This window comes from Gymnoscopelus braueri, assembly GCF_963280865.1.
Source record: "Gymnoscopelus braueri genome assembly, chromosome: 16".
NCBI classification, from domain to species: Eukaryota; Metazoa; Chordata; class Actinopteri; order Myctophiformes; family Myctophidae; genus Gymnoscopelus; species Gymnoscopelus braueri.
The window spans coordinates 1,570,922-1,591,426 of NC_137616.1; the positions used below are offsets into that span (position 1 = coordinate 1,570,922).

General features: G+C 40.9%; 1 protein-coding gene across 1 annotated transcript; it reads left to right on the forward strand.

Annotated features, from left to right (window-relative positions):
• Positions 1–7,740: 7,740 nt before the first annotated feature.
• Positions 7,741–19,758, forward strand: LOC308102518 (uncharacterized protein; the record flags this gene model as incomplete). The annotated part of the gene is made up of 5 exons (XM_080452261.1): positions 7,741–7,766; positions 10,898–11,038; positions 12,375–12,467; positions 13,575–13,712; positions 19,697–19,758. The coding sequence occupies exons 2-5, from the start codon at positions 10,933–10,935 to the stop codon at positions 19,756–19,758; spliced, it is 399 nt and encodes a 132-aa protein (XP_080308387.1). The 5' UTR covers positions 7,741–7,766; positions 10,898–10,932.
• Positions 19,759–20,505: the final 747 nt, after the last annotated feature.

Below are 20,505 nucleotides of genomic sequence, written 5' to 3' on the forward strand. Positions count from 1 at the left end.
GCATTGAGTTGCTCACCCAGCGCATGGGCTCAATTGAACCCTTCTTCCGGGTTGGAAACGTATTGGAAAATGTGATGGGCGCGGCCTATTTGGGTCCTCAGTGACGTCACTGGAGCACCATGGGCTCGTACATATACATTGGCCACACCTGCAATACCTCAAATGGCCAGCATGTCCATTTGGCTTCAATGAAACCACTGGGTTCTGGGGGCTTGGTAATTAGAAAACAAGGTAGGGACAGCCTAGGGGGCGGGCCGACGCCATTGCTTGCATGGCAGACGCCATTGATGCGCATGGGAGCCAAAACGGGAACAGGAAGTTTGGTGAAATACAATGAAGTCTATGCCAGCCAGCTGGACCAGCTTGTGAACAAACACTATTTCTGAACGATTGTGTCCTTTGTCAGATAATCGGTTCAGGAATATAAAAGAAGACATATCACAGGTTTTTATCCAATCAATTCGGATTTTTTTTGCACACTGTATGATTTTATTGAGGCATCTAAACAGCGGCATGTATCGTCCATAGACTGTATAAAAATCGTCTCTGGCAGTGTTGCCAGATTGTGTGAGAGAAATAAGCAACCAGGTCTAGGAAAACAAGCCCAAAAGAAGCACCACAGGGGTCTTCAACGTTTTCCCAAACTGATGGGGAGATGGAGCAGGGACCCCCTACCCTACCTCGACCCCCTACCTCGTAGGGTGGGGCAACATATATTGTATAATTATGTATACAATTGTGTTTCATAAACATACATGTTATTGTGCATCAATACTAAGCTATTAAAAATAATAGACAGATTAATATATTCATGCTTTTATTTTAAACATACGTGTACAGGGTACAGGGTACAGTGAGTAGGGTGGCCGCACTGCCATTTCATACCATTTAAATTGAGAACAAAATCTGTCAATTGCACAATAATCATGTATACAAGCTATTCAAAATGGACATAATCATTTTAGTTGTCTCTTTAAAAGGTTGAGTGAATTTACATACTGCACAGACAAATGACACACTTTCCAGCTGATTGTAACTTTGAAAAACTTTCTGGGTATGTAACCTGGATAAATGAATTTTCAAGGCATTTATTGACTGAAATGTGCACACACAGTCATTGTAGAGACAGGGCAATGGACTGACTGAGGAGATATTGCTATGATGCAAACGGTAGTGTTCCAGCAGTTGAGCCTTTTTCTCAAAGTTGGCACCAAAAAGACATTATAGACATACCACGTTGACCGTTTTCTTCTTGTACAGCTTGTTTCTGGTTTCTGGTCTGGTTCCAAACTGAAGAGAGAGGAGAATAAACAAATTAGACAGGCTGCAATCTTTTTACAACACCACAGAAAATATTCAACGCTTATCACAGACGTCGGCCTCTAAACAGGCTCTCCTTTAAAGCAGCTTTTCCACAGTAGTCTGGTGGTAGCCTACGCAGTGTGGCCAGGTCTGCTTATTATAAGCCACGTTAGCCTTGTTTTTCCCAGTTAAGTTGCCAGTAAATAATGGTAGTTGGGGGTTAATTGCAGTTGTGAGCTTGTAGATCAGCTATTTTCAAATAGCCGACGTTTGAAGTGGCCTATAGTTGCTTCTTTTGGGCTTGTTTTCTTAGACCTGGTTGCTTATTACTCTCGCGAAATCTGGCAACACTGGTGAGGCGACGTTACATAAAATCACTAATACCATTACTGAAAATGGGTTATGATGTCCATCATGGAAATATTTCCATCGACATGGAAACATTGGCAACTCATTCACTGACAAAGACCGCTTTTTATCGTCAGCCCAGTTGTTTAATAGTACAGTCTGCAGATTGGCGATAGCATTAGCTTCGCTAGCGCGCTAAGCTAACAGCAGCGTCGCCTTGGCTTATGGCTGAATCTACAAATGCATAAACTAACACTAAAACAACAACAACAACCAAACACTAAACGCATTTAATCAGTAAGGTACACACAATGAGAAAATATGATTCTAAGCCAAAGAATAACTTTTCTACTTTGGAAAGGGGAGAGGACGTTCGTGACGTCATTACGTAAGTGACGTCACGCGACGCGAGAGATGGATGTCCACACACAGACAGAAAATATATGTATGTCTGTATGATAATTCTAATCCAATCTCACTACTTCATTAGAAGTTATGAATTGTTATGAAATTACCTCAATAACAGCTGGAATTTGAATTGTTATGAAATTACCTCAATAACAGCTCACAATATTTCTGTCTATAATGGAAAATATTAATATCAAGTCAGGGTGAAGTGTCGATAATTTATTAAGAAGATTAAGCAAAGCAACAGCAGTAAAGATCAGTATAGATCTAAATAGTCATAATTATATATTCTAAATATAAGGGTGACACATATACAAGTACAGATTTGCTGACAGGGTGAGTGAGAGTAAGCTCAGCTTCAATAAGATTGCATGCTAATGGGAGAAAATCAAACATTCATGGTCAAATCAAACATTCACAACACATCAGCATTGATAGATGTGTGTCCACAGACAGACAAACAGAGACAGAAAATATCTGTAGGCTGTCTGATAATTCTATTCCAATCTCACTACTTCATAAGAAGTTATATTCATAATTAATTAATGTGTGTTATTAACAATATGCCACTTGAGTATTAAATGATAGTTAAAGGTAACACAAGAAAATTATTTAATTGTATTTTAAATAGGAATTAAATCCCAATACACAGAATTAACAATGCAATGAGTAAATACAATACAATAAGAATGAATCCTAGGTCACCTTACTTTGTTTTGATCACTAAATAACACCAAGCTTAGGTTCAGGGTGAAAAATAGCAAAAAAAAACCTAATGGGATCCATAAACGTGCTTTATTATGTCCTCACAAGTATGAGTCCTCACAAGTATAGTAATACTGAGAGACAGAGAGACAGAGAGTCTTGTCCTCAACATGGACAGCGTCACACTGGTGCGACAATAGACGCTCACGACACATCGCCACGCATTTCAATGAGCGGGACCCCTTCAGCGTGGGGACAGACCAGGGTCGTCGGTCTTCGGCACGCCCAGAAACTACCAGCCTGACGTCAGCGGTCACGCTCAGTTGCTAGCTGGGTTGTGCTCTTTAGATAGCTCAATAAACTTATACAGTGGACACATCGAAAAGCAACACAGCAGAAACCAATGTGTGATATGTCTTCTTTTATTTTCCAGAAGCAATTACTTTACAAAGGTCTCAGTCATTCAGAAATATATTTTGTTCATGAGCTGATCCATGGGCTCTCATTAACTCCAAAGCATTCCACTGAACTCACGGCTGCAGTCTGGCTCCCATGGTGCGACGAATCTGCCGGCTGGAATTGCATGATAGCGAAAATGACGTAGATGACCCTTCCTTCTTTAAATATATCTTGCGCTAAAATGCATAGCTAAAATGGCGCTCGAGATACCAATGCCTCAGAGCCGAAGGAGGCGTCTACCTTTATATGTCTATGGTCCCAGCCCCCAGAACCCAGTGGTTTCATTGAAGCCGAATGGACATGCTGGCCATTCATGGTAATGCAGCTTAAAACGGCCTGGGGCTTCTGTCACGAACGAGCGAAAACAGTTTCGACCAATGGGCTTGACTCACGAGCGTGCGCACGAGCTTGCGCACGGGGCAAAACGCGTCACAGAAGTGACGAGCAGAAGCCCCAAATAGGCCTCGCCCACCACATTTCACAACCCGGAAGAAGGGGTGATTTCGGCCTATGCTGTGTGAGCAACTCAATGCAAGTGGATGGGGAGAGGATATCGGGTGCCCTCTCTATTATTTTTAACTCTATGATCATAATGCACCATAGCGTTGATCAGCGTGGTCATGACCGATATATATTATAATTCTTAACTCGTCGCTGTGAAAAACGTGTCATAAAGGAGGTAAAAACGTGTCAAATGGAGTCTGTACGGCTGAAGATAAATGAACACATGACGTCGGTGGGAGAGGAGATATTGTGTGTTTTGGACAAACAGCAGCGTGGTGCTGGTGTTTGTTGTGTGAAGCTTGTCAGAGTGTTTGTGTTGGAGCGCCTCAGTGCGGCTGCAGAGTTCATGTGCAACCTCTTCCAGAGAGAGATAGAGACACTAGAAACTTTGCTGGAGAAACAAAACAAACTGCTGGGCATTGATTTGGATATGGACATCGATCTACACACTGCAGGTATGTCTGTTACACACACAACACCAAACTACACACAGCAGGTATGACACAGTGTTTACATGGTGAGGTGTTGTTAGGTTGTAGATCTGTTTTAGGGATCATTGCTTGTAAAATCAATAAACTAGCCAGTAGACTCTGTTTTGATGACTGAGTTTTACTCCTCGTCCCACACTGCCATGATCATTTCTGTAGCCTATCCCCCCTCCACACACACACACACACACACACACACACACACACACACACACACACACACACACACACACACACACACACACACACACACACACACGGCTATGGAACCCAAATGATTGGAATCCATCGCCACGATGGAGCTTAATCCATGTAGTCACATGAAGTCAGAGATCATCATTGGAGCCACACGTTCCCATGTGAATCCTGAGATCTACATGATTCTCACGGTTTCTTTTTTTTCTTTACATATCGTTGCTGTCGGGCAGAAACCTTGTATCTCCATATTTAACCTTTTTGTTTTTACGTAATTAATGTCCTAATTCATTCAGTGTCACACAAAAGTAGCCAAAATAGCAGATCTACAAGCTTTTGATCTGCTATTTTTGCTACTTTTTGAATTGGAATTCTGAAAAGTAACAGTTTTGGACATAAGAGGTTTCCACCTGACGGCAACACTATTATATATACCTGTGTTATCTATAAATCTGTTATCAAACTGATTTGTTGTTTCAAATATGAAATAAAAAAATACTGCTCGCTAGATGTTCTTTCATTTTGAGATGAGATTTATAATATTTTTTTTAAAGAAACATTCAGGTTCATAATATGAATCAATTTAGTCTGGTTCAGTTCTATTCAGGAGTGTTCGGCTGTTTATTAAGCTATAATAGTAATAGTAATATAGTCTCTATATATAGTTTAGTCCTTATTCATGTCACATCAAAGTCCTTGTTATTTAAGTCCTTATTCATGTCATAAAGTCCTTATTATTAAAGTCCTTATTCATATCACATCGATCAGTCCTTTTTATTAAAGTCCTTATTCATATCAAATCAATCAGTCTTTATTATTAAAGGCCTTTTTCATGTCATAAAGTCCTTATTATTAAAGTCCTTATTCATGTCATATAGTCCTTATTATTCAAGTATTTCTTGTATTCTTTCATTCCAGACCAGTGTGTGGAGTCCAGTCTGCAGGTGAAGATCAGTTCTCCAGCCAGGACTGTTTCTGTTAAGCAGGAACCTGAAGACCACCTTAATCAGGAACCTGAAGACCACCTGGATCTCAGTAAGTTTCAAGCTCTCGCTCTTTATTTCTTTCATTGGTGAAAGTGGGCCGGTACGGAGGGTTTAAGATGAACCGATATGAATCGGTTATCGATTTAAGCATTTACAATGTGACTACATGGATGCATTGACCCCTTCATCTAAATACCATGAATCGGACGATGGTTCGGTTGTAAAATTATTATGGTTCACTGAAGCTTTGCAGTTAATTCTACTTCAGTATTAACTAACCTGCTTCAGAAGATTCACTGATCTAACATTTACAAGTCATTACTTTCAAAATAATAGGGACCGCCTCTCATTCTCACTCGTCTTGCATCATCTATGACAGCGGTTCTCAACCTGCTGGTCCGGACCCCCAGGGGGATCCCTGCATGATTTTGAGGGGGTCCCCAGATAACCATTACTGCATCAAAAGTAATCAACAAACTATACTATAAAATCTGGTCAAACATTGGTCAAATCGTCAAATAATTAAAGAAAGAGGCGTTGACATTGTGAAAATAGACGATCTACAAGCTCACAACGCCTCGCGTTTGACTCAGGCATTACATTTAGTCAAACTAAATGTAATGCCTCAACTCCTACATTCCTAGTGCTTGTCAGGGTGGGGGGTCTCCAGTTCAAATATGATTATTTTGGGGGGCCACGGCCTGAAAAGGTTGAGAACCATTGTTCTATGAGAGCGCTGCAATGTAAAGGTAGGTCCCCACCAGACCGACTTTGGGCCAACTTGGCGTCGGGAAGTGTTCTATATAGTCGTCCAGTCGGTTAGGGGTCCGTCGGGTGGTCCGTCGGGACCTTTTCGGCCGACCCAGAGCCGACCGAACATGTTCAGTTCTTTGGCGACCGGGGCCCGACTGGGAGTAGCTATGTAGCACAACAACAGCGTAGCGAGGGCTGTCGGTGTTGCCAGATTATGTGAGAGAAACAAGCGACCATGTCTATGAAAACCTACATTCACTGTTTCTCGTTGTCGCTCCCAGAGAGAGAGATTGATTGATTTGACCTACTTTTGCGCTGTGGTGATGTAATTTATTGGGAGCAGGTGTGTAAGATTCCAATGGTATAAACATTTTAATTGGCTTTCATATACTCTTAATATATTTTTTTCAAATGAGATTTGGCCTTATAGATCGAAATGTGCTCAGTTTTGGCTATTTTCTGGGTGTTAATTTCAATAAATTAATTAATGTATTTATTTTTGATTATTCGAATAACCGTTTTCAAAAATGTTGTGTACACGTCAGCAGTGGTGGAAAAAGTACTCAAATGTTTTACTTGAGTAAAAGTATCAATGCAATAGATGTACTCTGAGTCTGTTACAAGTATAAGTCCGGAATTCAACATTTACTTGAGTAAAAGTACTAAAGTATTGGTATAAAAATGTACTTAAAGTACCAAAAGTAAAAGTACAAAAATGTTTGAAAATAGCAGATCTACAAGCTCGGAACGCGTGCATCGCAACACGTTGTGAGCTTGTAGATCTGCTATTTTCAGGTATAAAATAGGGCTAAAGTGGTTAATGTATGTTTTATAATGATTTATATCTGCAAAGTAACTATAGTAACTAAAAGTATAGACAATTGGAAATACTCCAGTAAAGTAAAAGTACCTCAAAATTGTACTTAAGTACAGTACTTGAGTAAATGTACTAGTTACTTTACACCACTGCACGTCAGTGAAGAAAAAAAGAAAAAACGCTGGGAACATCCATTTACAAGTGACTTTGCAGAGAAACAAGCCCAAAGTCGCTTATAATAAGCAGACCTGGCTGCCTTAGACCCTAGGCTGAAAGTAATCTCTCAAGAACAGCAGAGGGCGCTGTTTTTCCTTTTTTCCCCCTTTTTTTCCCCACATTTGGCTGAAATTAGCATTTCAATGGGGCAAGTCGGCTGACAGACTAAATGCCAACTTTTGCCAACCAAATACCAGTCTGTTGCAGTCTGAAGTAGTCTGAAATTTGTCTGAACCAGTCGGTCTGGTGGGGACCTACCTTAAACAAACACCGGCCATACTATTTACAGCACAGAGTGCAGTTAGTGCACCGTCAAAAAATGTTGTTTTGAAGATGTGAGCAAAGAGTAATCTGTTGACATTTTTTCCAGCCACAACTCAGCACTGAGGTACTGCAGTGGAGTAACAAGATTCAAACCTTTAATAGAGTCTCATTGTGTCTTTTTCCTAGACTTCCTGCACGTCCCTGTGTGTAAAGAGGTTTCACTTGAAGAGGAGCAGAGCCCCAGTCTGGTCCAGGGGGAACCACAACCTCCACAGATTAAAGAGGAACAGGAGGATCTACTTCAAAGACCAGAAGAGGCTGGTGGGTCAACGTTGATTTTACTAGCATTCAAAAGTGAAGATAGATGCACGACAAAGGTGCATATTGAATAAAAGGGATATTTGTCTTTCAGCCTGGCGAGAGAGTATGTTTTGCACCCTGTCCGTCTGTCCGTCCGTGTGTGTGCGGTAGAGATGCGCGGATGGCCTCTCACGTCACCCGAATCCGCATGTACAAATTAATTATCCGCCCGTTATCCAACCGCAATAATTATATTATCCAATTTAAATATCCGCATCCGCACCAACCGTTTTTCCCGTATGTCAAAATATTATTATTTTCTGGTTAGTTTTAGTATTAGTTGTGCGATGCGATCACAAAATGCATTGATTTAGCCTATGGAATGTCGGTGCGTCTTTTTTCTTTTTTTTTTAACCGGTGCTGCGCTGAACATACAGAGCGCACTGCTCTGCTGCGCTGAACATACAGACTCTGTGCGGCATCCAACATACAGGCATCGAACATATATGCGGCATCCAACATACAGAGCGCACTGCTCTGCTGCGCTGAACATACAGACCGGTTTAGAAAAAAGAGGCACCGACATTCCATAGGCTAAATCAATGCATGTGATCGCATCGCACAGCTGCTCTACACACTCACACAGACACAAGCACGCAGAGATTTAGCTATTTTATGGATAGATATATTAGATGTCATTAATTTATTTACCGCAATATTTCACCCGCGGTTTATCCGATATTAATTAATAATTATATTTGATTGACCCGAATCCACCCAAACCGCGGTTAACTGCGGCAACCGCGGCTAAAACCGCGATCCGCGCATCTCTAGTGTGCGTGTGTCCGTCCGTCTGTGAATAGGTAATCTCCGGCACCGTTGGCTTGATCGCAGCGAAACTGTTCACACACACTCCCTGGATGCCAATTCAAAACCTTTGCCCCAATTTGATCACATGGGCCTGTTATAGCTCCACCAGGAGGCCGCTTTTTGCAAAACACATGTTTTGACAGTACTCCTACAGATTTTGCCCAAACGTCACACGAATCGGTACACAATATCTCTATAGTCATTACACAAAACGGGTCTTTCAGATTTTGTATATTCCATCCTGATTGGCTAAAAATGGCTTCCAAAGTTTGCAGGAGTGCTCCGTTTTGAACAAAATGCCTCAAATCATGAACACAGCTTGCAATTTTCGTGAAATTTTGCACGCACATTCCCACTATGCCGAGGAAGAAAAGTTTGTACCTATAAATGCACCGATCTGTGTAAAACTTTGTATGTGCACTCCCTAGAGGTCAGGGAAAAACCTTTGTACTGCATTTTTCACATCTGCCTTTTATACAGTAGCTCCACCCGACTTACATAAAACACATTTTTTTATATTACTCCTTCACATTTTATCCAAATTTCACGCAAATCGGTAGACATGATCTCTATAGTCATGTGATCAAGACGGATATGTTAGATATTCCATCCTGATTGGCTAAGTAAGTAATCTAAAGTTTGCAGGAGTGGCCCGTTTTGAAAAAAATGTTGCAAATCATGAACGCAGCGTCCGATTGCGGTGAAACTTCGCACGCACATTTGCACTACGTTGACGAACAAATGCCACCCTTTCAACATTGCGCTATTATAGCGCCATCAGGAGGCCAACTTATATAAAAAAAAATGTTTAATATTACTCCTTCAGATTTTATCTAAACATCACGCAAATCGGTACACATGATCTCTATAGTCAACTGATCAAGACGGATCCGTCCGATCCTACCTGACCTGGCGGAGACCTGTGCTCCGAAGAGCACTTTTTCTAGTTCACTTTCAAACATATTTGGGTCATTTTAATGTCTACTCAGGCTTTTGTGAGCACCCCAGACAGTTTTTAAGTTGCTCGATTTAGATATTTGATATTCATTTTAACAGACACGCCCCCTAACCATACAAACCCATTGTAACTTCAAACTCTATTTTAACCATGTTAGATTAATTGAAAATACCCGTCCTTGGTTCTGGTGACTGATATTGTCCTTCTAAGGCGTGAGGAGACCGTGTAATGTTTTGGGAAAATGTTCAAAATAATAATAATAATGAAAAAAATAAATAAAAAATAAACATGTAATTGAATAAACACGGTGTCCTCACGCTTTAGAAGGACAATATCGATCACTAGAACCAAGAGGGGTGTTTTAAATGAGCCTAACATGGTTAAATTCAATACAATGGGTGTGTATAGGAAGGGGGCGTGTCTGTTAAATGAATGAATATCAAAACTGTTTGGGGTGAAGCCCAAGTAGACGTTAAAATGACCCCAAACATGTTTGAAAGTGAAATATCTCTTTTAGGGTCCCGGTTTGAGGGGCTGTATATATGGTCACCCTAGCCACACCGTTCTCATGTGAATCCTGAGATCTACATAATCCTCACTCTTTTGGCTGTTTCCTTTTCTATATATCGTTGCTGTCTGGCAGAAACCTTGTATCTCCATATTTTAACCTTTTTATCTTTTTTGTAAATTAATGCCATTCATCATATTACAATGTCACACACAAGTAGCCGATCTACAAGCTTTTGATCTTTATTTCTGTTACTTTTTTAATTAGAATTCTGAAAAGTAACTGGGAAATTGGGAAAGAGGTTTCCACCTGACAGCAACAATATTATACCTACTTGTGTTATCTATTTCAGGATCATAAATAAATATAACAAATATCAAATATGCAATAAAAAATACTGCTTGCTAGATATTCTTTCATTTGCAGATTAGATATTTATATATATTTTTTAAAGACATTGGCGATCATCAAGGTGAAGGTACAATAAATGAATAATCTACAAAAAGCTGAACACAAGGGAGGCACTTGAGCATAGCAACAACTACTAAAATAAAATGGAGGAAAAAGAACAGTGGCTGCCCTGCTGACCACAGCCCTGTGCGTCACCAGTTCAGCCTAAAATGTACAAAAACACCAATTAATCACTAAGCATATACAACCCATCATCATTACATAATTAATACGATTATACTGGTAAGCCCAACTTCCTACCTCCTAGGCCCGAGGCACATATATACCAAACAGGTTGGAGCTTGTACTGACCAGGACCTGCTCGTCTGGCACTCTCTCTCTGCTAATGCATGGTGATTTCCACAGAGCACCACAGGGAGAGGTCTACAGTATCTAGAGAGATGGCCTCCAAAAGATATTCAACGTTGTCAGAGGAACAACGAGAGATGGAGGGACGTGGACAGTTTGATTCAAGGATGCAACCTGTAGTAAAGTTGTACAGGATAGGTATGTAGTGTTTTATTGTCTCCGCCAGGCCGAAAGGCATGGCCGAGACTATGTTTTGCACCCTGTCCTTCCGTCCGTCCGTCCGTGTGTGTGTGTGTGTGTCCGTCGCCCCCTCCGTCTGTGAACAGCTAATCTCCGGTGAAACGGTGCACACACACTCCCTGGGTGCCAATTCAGAACTTCTGCCCCAAATATTTCACATGGCCCTGTTATTGCGCCACCAGGAGGCCGCTTTTTGCAAAACATGACTTTTTTTTTACAGTACTCCTACAGATTTTATCCAAACATCACGCAAATCGGTACACAGTATCTCTATAGTCAACGAAACGTGCCTTTCAGATTGTTCATAGTCCATCCTGATAAGAATGGCTTCCAAAGTTTGCTGGAGTGCTCCGTTTTGAACAAAATGCCTCACATCATAAACACATTGTCATTTTCGTGAAATATTGTACGAACATTCTCACTAAGCCGAGGAAGAAATGCTGCATGAATTTTTTTAAATCAGCCTCATAGGCCGATTCGTGTTTTTAACTATAACTGCACCGATCTGTGTAAAACTTTGTATGCACACTCCCCAGCGGCCAAGGAAAAACTTTTGCCCTGCATTTTTCACATCTGCCTATTATAGCGCCACCAGGAGGCCGAATTTTGTAAAACATATATATTTTTAAATGACTCCCACAAATGTTGTCCAAACATCACACAAAATCGGTACATATTATCTCTTTAGTCAAGTGATAAAGACGCATCCGTCTGATTTTTCACATTCCAGCCTGATAAGTGAATTCCGAACATTGCTGGCCCACACTAATCTACCTGACCTGGCGTAGACCTGTGCTCCGAGGAGCACTTTTTCTAGTTTCTAGTCTCTAGTCTTAAACCTGTAGTAAATCTGTACAGGATAGGTATGTTTAAGCCTGATTGCTTGTGATATCAATCACAATATTTCTGTTAAATAAAAAGCTGATTTATGTTGAATAACTTAACATATAATAATAATAATAATAAGCACCTTTTATGACATGAAATGCAGCTCAAAGTGCTTTACAGAACTAGATTAAAGCACAAGTGCTTTACAGAAAAAGTACAAATAATGTAACAATAAAGCAAAAAGCAAAGCAAAAGCATAAAACAGTAAGACACATTCAGCAACACACATTTGGCCTATTTAGGTATACACTTAAAAAAAAAGAACCACACTACCTATTGAAAGATCAAAATCCTTATTATTAAATTCCTTATTTATGTCGCATCAAAATCTTTATTATTAAAGCCCTTATTCATGTCACAAAGTCCTTATTATTAAATGAGTGTGTATTGTATTCCTTAATTCTAGACCAGTGTGTGGAGTCCAGTTTGCAGGTGAAGATCAGTTCTCGAGCCAGGACTGTTTCTATTAAACAGGAACCTGACAACCACCTGGATCTCAGTAAGTTTCAAGCACTCTGTCTTTATTTAAAAAATATAATCAGTTATCGATATGAATTGATACCGATTCATATAGTTTATCAATTTTAGTATTAACCATGTGACTACATCGATGCATGGACCCCTGCATTGAACAGAATGTACCATGAATCGGACGATGGCTCAGTAGTATAAGTATTTATGGGTTCACTGAAGCGTTGCAGTTAATTCTACTTCAGTATTAACTAACCTGCTGCAGAAGACTCACTGAAGTTAATACTCTCAAAATAATAGGGACCGCCTCTCATTCAGCTCATCTTGCATCTCCTATGAGAGCGCTGCAATGTAAACAAACAACAGCCACACTATTTACAGCACAGAGCGCAGTCAGCGCACCATCACATTCAAGGGATCATTCATAGGTTTGCAAAGGGCGCCCTCTAGCATGATTTTAAAAAAATGTACGTAGATCTGCGTCAATGGCAGGGAACGTGTTAAGAAACAAGCCCCAAAAACCGCAACGCACAGCCACCAATATTTACAAGCAACTTTACGAAACAAAAAGCAGACATGGCAACACTGACTAGAAGGTGCCATGTACTGTTATTATCTGAACTGTTTACATCATGGGTGTCAAACTCATTTTGGGGTCTGGGCCGCATTGGTCAAAAAGTGACTTGATGTGGGCACGCAGACACGCATGTGCGTTCATGCAGTGTAATCTAAATCAGTGGTTCTCAACCTTTTCAGGCCGCGACCCCCCAAAATAATCATATTTGAACTATGGACCCCCCACCCTGATTCCACAGATAAATATTGTGAAAATAGCCGATCTACAAGCTCACAACGCCTCGCAATGCGAGGCGTTGTGAGCTTGTAGATCGGCTCTTTTCACAATTGCCTCTTTCTTATATTATTTGACAATTTGGCCAATGTTTGACCAGTTTTTATAGTATAGTTTGTTGATTACTTTTGATGCAGTAATGCAGTATTTTTTTTAAATTTCATTTAAACTTTTCTTAGGTATTAAAAAGGTCTTAAAAGTCCTTACATTGTCACTTCACTATCATCTGGGGACCCCCCAAAATCATGTGGGGACCCCCCTGGGGTAATTATATCTTTTTCCTAGACTTGCTGCACGTCCCTGTGTGTAAAGAGGATGTTTCACCTGAAGAGGAGCGGAGCTCCAGTCTGGTTCAGGAGGAACCACAACCTCCACAGATTAAAGAGGAACAGGAGGAGCTACATCAAAGACCAGAGGAAACTGGTGGGTCAACGTTGACTTTACTAGCAGTGAAAAGTGAAGATGATGATAAAAACAGAGAGACACAGCCTGTAGCCAGCACCTTAACTGAACACATGAAAACACAAGCTGATGTAGAGGACTGTGAAACATCACAACCAACTAGTGATGACCAGCTCCTCTCTTCACACTGTTCTGAATCAGACACTGAAGACAGTGATGAGTGGGAGGAGACTAGGAGAGATCAGTCAGCTTTAAACACACTGAAATCACACAAGACATACAATGTGGGAGGACAGCGCGAGCTGTCCCAGGACCTGAAATCATCGAAACAAACTCACTCCATGAAGGGTCACGCAGGGAAGAAAAGCTTTAGTTGTACAGAGTGTGGCAAAATATTTAAGCAAAAGGGACAACTGAAGATACACACAATGATTCACACAGGGGAAAAGCCATTTCCTTGTACAGTGTGTGTTATAGGCTTTGCTCAGAAAAGTAATCTAAAAGCACACATGAGGACTCATACAGGCGAAAAGCCCTTTTCGTGTACAATATGTGGTAAAGGCTGTCTTCTCAAGGCTAATCTAAAAACACACATGAGGACTCATACAGGCGAAAAGCCCTTTTCTTGTACAGTTTGTAGTAAAGGCTGTTGTAGCACAAGTAATCTAAAAACACACATGAGGACTCATACAGGTGAAAAGCCGTTTTCTTGTACTGTTTGTGGTAAAGGCTTTGTTAGCACAAGTCATCTAAAAGAACACATGAAGACTCATACAGGTGAAAAGCCATGTTCTTGTACAGTTTGTGGTAGAGGCTTTGTTAAAATGGATACCCTGAAAACACACATGAGGACTCATACAGGTGAAAAACCCTGTTCTTGTACTGTTTGTGGTAAAGCCTACACTCAAACGTGTAGTCTAAAAACACACATGAGGACTCATACAGGCGAAAAGCCTTTTTCTTGTACAGTTTGTGGTAAAGGCTGTGCTCACAAGGGTGATCTAAACATACACATGAGGACTCATACAGGCGAAAAGCCCTTTTCTTGTTCTGTTTGTGGTCAAAGCTTTGCTGAGAAAGGCACTCTAAAAACACACATAAGGACTCATACAGGTGAAAAGCCCTTTTCTTGCAAAGTTTGTGGTAAAGGTTTTATTCAGACGGGTCAACATAAAATACACATGAGGACTCATACAGGCGAAAAGCCCTTTTCTTGTACACTTTGTGGTAAAGGCTTTGCTATAATGAATAATCTTAAAAGACACATGAGGACTCATCCAGTGGGACAGCCTTTTAGTGTAAGTTAGTCACACAGACACATACAGTATATGACCATTAAGTCTAATCCAGGATGACAATGAGAAGGATACCAAAGCAGAGGAATCACATAATCTGACAATATCAATATGACTGAATAAAATAAACATTAGTAGTATCTTGTGTTAGGCATTTTGTTTATCTTGTTTATGGATCTTATTTTCTATTCTACTTGATGGAATTTCAGATGCTTTTATTCGCCCCCAGCTCATATGGTAATATTGGTTGAACAATATGAGTACCAGTGTCTGTCCACAGATTAAAAAAAACTCATGTTCATTATTATATTCATTAGTATGCAATGCAATAATTATTATGTCCATTGATATGAATGCAATAATGGTGCAGTAAAGTGCTGACAAGCTGCGTCTGTGTAGCTGTTCAATTTGTGTTGATGTGTGTGTTGTTTGGATTGATAAATTATCATAGTGTATATTTGGTAGATGCCAGAGTCAGTTGAGTTAGTTAGTTTGATTACTTATTTACATTCTACAGAGTTTGTATATTTATTGAGGTGTTTTTCTGACCGCAAATAAAACCTTTTATACCAAGGAAAATAAATATTGATAATGGTTTCGTTTGTGATAATGAATAAAGGTTTCACCCTACAGGTCCTCTGTGTGCTTTATCATTACAGAAATGTTATCAAATATGTGTTGTACTCACCCCATAACTATTGTTATACAGTCATTTTACAGCATGTATACCTTGTACCTAAGCTATTACAGGGTACATGCTAGAAGTAAGTATTATTTACTGCATATTATTATATATTTTTTTATAGTTTTGTTATTATACAATGATAATTTTGAATAGTGACTAGCCGTGCTCCACTCAAAGTTGTGTCTGTTTTAAACTAGCACACCACTTACTGAAAGTAATGGTCCAGTCAGCGCAGAGAGTCCCGGCCCTTCAGGGCGATCTCAACAAGCTTGAACATTATCTGAGGTGCTCTCATAGACTTCAATGTTAAGGGGATAACTTTAAGGGAATATCCTAAGCCAATAATTTGATGACCGTCGGGAGACTCAAAGAGTCTGATGATCCGGTCATCAAATTAATGGCTTAGGAATGCGACAAAAACTTTTTAAAAATCCGTGTGTATGTGTAATTGATAGAAAATAAGTCATTTTTTGGGTGAACTACTCCTTAAGAGTTTAAAGCATGTTTTGTACGTATAAGTAAAGTAATGTGTAACTAAAGCTTTCATAACTAAAGCTTTCAAATAATTGTAGTAGAGTAAAGCATACAATATATTTCTCTGAGATGTAGTGGAGTAAAAGTTTAACAATGTAAAGTAAAAGTACTTCACAATAGTACTTAAGGACGGTAATTGAGTAAATGTACATGGCTATTCTCTCTCCATGTAGCAATCTCTGTTGCATCGAGTTGTTCAATGATCAGACAAACACATGGGACATTTTGGGGGAGATGCCCACTGCTCAGCTGTGTGTCTCTCTGGATGAGATAGGAACCACGTGAACATGCACAGGTAGTAGACATGAGTCCACTGTACATTTAACACTGTGTTAATTTAACTCTGAGTGTACAAATGGAATTCAATGGGTCTGTTAGTTTCCATTTTTTACAATGTTAGAAATGGCCAAATGAACACTGCGGATTTGAACATGTAATTGTAAATGTGAGTTTTTGTATTGCCTTCTCAAAGCTGGTCTTGACCCTTCCTTTCAGGTGTCCTTTCACACCAACAGACACCCAGCTGTTCCTGAATCCTGTGGATTGAACACAACTAAAGTGTTGTCCACACAAATTCAATTCAATTCAAACTTTATTCCAGACACTCAGGGGGTCCATAGAGCATAAAAGAACAGCATACAAATACAATAGACTAAAATAAAATAAATAAAAACAGCACATAAAACACAACCATACCATACAAGGACATAAAATCACACATATAAGCTGGCTCTCCAGGGTTTCTGCAGCCTGGACGAGTATCTCTAGACAGCTTTTCCCAGGATTGACTATATCCTCAATAATACTGTTCCGGGACTCATCCAGTCGGGACATGAAACCATACATGGAGTGTCTTAAGAGGGCCTCGCAAGTGTGGATACCACATGTCACAAATAAGTGACTGGCCCTATGCCATCTAGGGACCTTAAGTAAAATCCTCAGGGCATCATTGTATGCCACCTTAAGCCTCCGCATACTACCCTTCTTGTATGTGCACCACAAGAAGGCTGTATACATAGGAGTGCAAAATGCTTTAAAAAGCGCACACTTAACAGGATCAGAACACATACTGAACCTTCGAAGCAGCATGTTGGCCTGGGCATAAAGTATACGGCACTGCCTAGAGATATCTCTATCATCTTGGAGATTGTCGGTAAAAATGTGGCCCAGACACTTAATTTCCTCGCTCAAAGATAACCGACTGTCACTTAGGTAGAAGTCTGGGAAAGCCAATTTCTTGTCCTCATGGCTTCTCACAATCATGATGGCTTCTCACAATCATGATGACACTACTTTTTTTTGCATTATAAATAATGATCAATACCATACTTTGAGCAGACTCTCAATAGCTGCTGTAACCCTCCACTGTTAGGACTTAGCACACGACCAGGTCATCAGCGTACATCAGGTGATTGATGATAGAGTTACCTACCAGACAGCCCGTATTGCACTTATTTAATCCAGCAGATAGATCATTCATATAAACATTAAATAAAACAGGGGGTAAAATCCCCCCTTGGCGTACCCCATTGCTAATAGAGAACTGGGCAGATATTACATTACCTTGACTTGACTTGCATTTTCTGATTTGCATACCAAAACACCAGTATACGTAAAATGTATCTAGGTGTGCCTCTATCAAGCAGTTTCTGAAACAGTTTGAAGTGGTTAATCCTGTCAAATGCTCGAGATGCATCAAAGAAGCAGAGGAAAACAGTGGAATTATGGCTACTGTAGCTGGCAATCAGTTCTTTAAGTGCAAAGATGCATAAGTCTGTGCCGTGTTTCTTTTTAAATCCAAACTGGTTATCTGCAGTCAGGACAAACACTTCCAGACGTGCGTCTGGAAGTGTTTGTGGAAGCAGGATTCTCTCCAAAACTTTGGAGAGAATGCTGGCCAGAGCGATAGGTCTATAGTTGTCAATGCTGTTTAGTTTACCTGCCTTGTCTTTAAGGACAGGTACTAATTGTACAGAAGTGATTGCTTCTGGGAGGACACCATGACCCATCAGACCTGTGAAGCACAAGGCCAGTAAAGGGCATTTTGTTCCTTGCAAATTTGAGATGTTCTGCTGTGATGTGGTCCATGCCACATGCCTTGTTGTTGTCTAACAACCTAATGGCATCAACCACCTCATCAGACCTGATCAGTACACTTTCAGATAGTTCAACATGATCTACTGCCACAGTGCCACGTTTTACACAGTTAAATAGGTTGTGATAGTGTTTTCTCCATACCTCAGCTATTTCAACCGGGCCACATGCACCCTCTATGTTAGAGGGTAGAGATGTTTTACTGTTATACATTACTTTGACCTCTTTCCAAAAATCATACAAGTCTTTACTTTGTAGCTTACTAGCAAGTGAGTTTGCTCTCAGAGTGTTCTCCTGTCTTTTTACAGATCGAACAGCACATTTAAATTTCACATTGGTGAGTTTCTTATCCTCAAACACTGAACCTTGTCTGGGCCTACCAGATTCATTCCAGCGTTTGAACGCTGCCCTGGCAGCCACATGATACTCAGCCACAAACGTATGCCAACCAGGCTTAATGTTGTGCACCTGTTTTTCCCCTTTTTTACATAGCTGCCTACCAGAGGCAATGAGAGCCTCCACAATGCGATCATACATGATGGATGCCATGCTGCACATTTTTGCAGTTCAGGTTATTACAGTACAGTGCCTCCTTAGGCAGGACAACAATGTTATCAAGCAGGTTATCAGTAGTAGCAGTGTAACAGTCAATATCCTCACTGGTTAATTTTGACCAGTCTATCTTCCCTGAGTTAATACCAGGATCAATGTTGATAGAGGTGGGGAGATTGACAATATTAATATTCATAACCATAGGCATATGATCTGAAATGGCCAGCCCATAACACACCTCCATGTTGTCTATACAGGCATGAGCATCAACTGTGCTTAAACAATGGTCAAGCCATGACGTTGTGTGCCATGCATCACTAATAAAAGTAAAAGTATTGTCAGGCAACATAGATTTACTCGAAATCGTTACATTTGAATCTTTACAGAACTGAGACAGGTGCTTAGAAAACATAGCATTGTTATCTGATATATCAGTTAAAGATGGAGTGCCATGATATTTTTCAACCCTAAAACCTGATCATAAGGTATTATTATTATGTAAGCATTTTTTTCAACAAAAAAAAGTGTACAGTAAGTGTTAAAATGTTGTTTTTATGTAGACACACCCACCAGTTCATTAAGTATACCTGGTTTCACTTAGCACCACCCATCTAATCCAGTCCCTCCGCCTCCTCCTATAAGACCACCCACCTGTCCTAGTCCTTCCCCCTTATCACTAAAGGACTGCCCATGGTTCTGCCCATTTGTTTACAAAATGGCAGGAGGACAAATTGGACAAATACAGCCATATATGTTTGAACCTGAATCTGGTTCAGATGAAGATGAGGAGGAAGAAGAAGAACTACTACATAACCGGAAAGCCTCATCAACCCTTTGTTACCAAGGTGACATCCAGGGTCGCGCTGATCCGCCGCCTCGCTGGAACAACCTGGGGAGCCTCCGCTAAGACACTGCGAATATCCACCCAAGCTCTGGTCTTCTCTGCAGCGGAATACTGCGCCCCAGTCTGGAGCAGAAGCCCTCATGCAAGAAAAGTCGACGTGGCTATCAATACCTCCCTCCGGATAATAACTGGATGCTTAAAGCCTACCCCTGTGTCCTTCTTGCCAGTCCTCGCGGGAATAGCACCGGCCGGCCTCCGACGGGAGGCTGCCACCCTCGCCCTGGCCAGGAAGGCACAAAAGTATGACTGGCACATCCTGCACAACACCACAATAACACCAGCACCTCCAAGCAGACTCAAGTCCCGCCACCCCTACAACAAGGCAGCACAAGAGATGCTCAACTCCACCTCTGAGGACATCTCCAGAGATGCATGGTTGGCAGCAGCTTGGAAGCAGGAGTGGGAGTCAGCCGGGCCCTCCCGAATCCACCGTTACATCTGGGACCCAGGAGATGGCGCTATTGGAGGAGACGACCTACCACGCCGGCAATGGACCACACTGAACCGTCTACGAACTGGGGTCGGTCGCTTTAAAACATCAATGAAGACGTGGGGCTTGGCGGACAGTGCGGCATGCGAGTGCGGTGACCCTGAGCAGACCGCTGACCATATAATCACCATCTGCCCCTTATATAGACCACCCTCGGAAGCCAGCCTCTTCGACCTAGGACCAGAGATGCGGGCATGGCTACACGACACCGAGTTGGACCTCTGACGTTACACGAAAGAAGAACCCTTTGCTCAAATCCC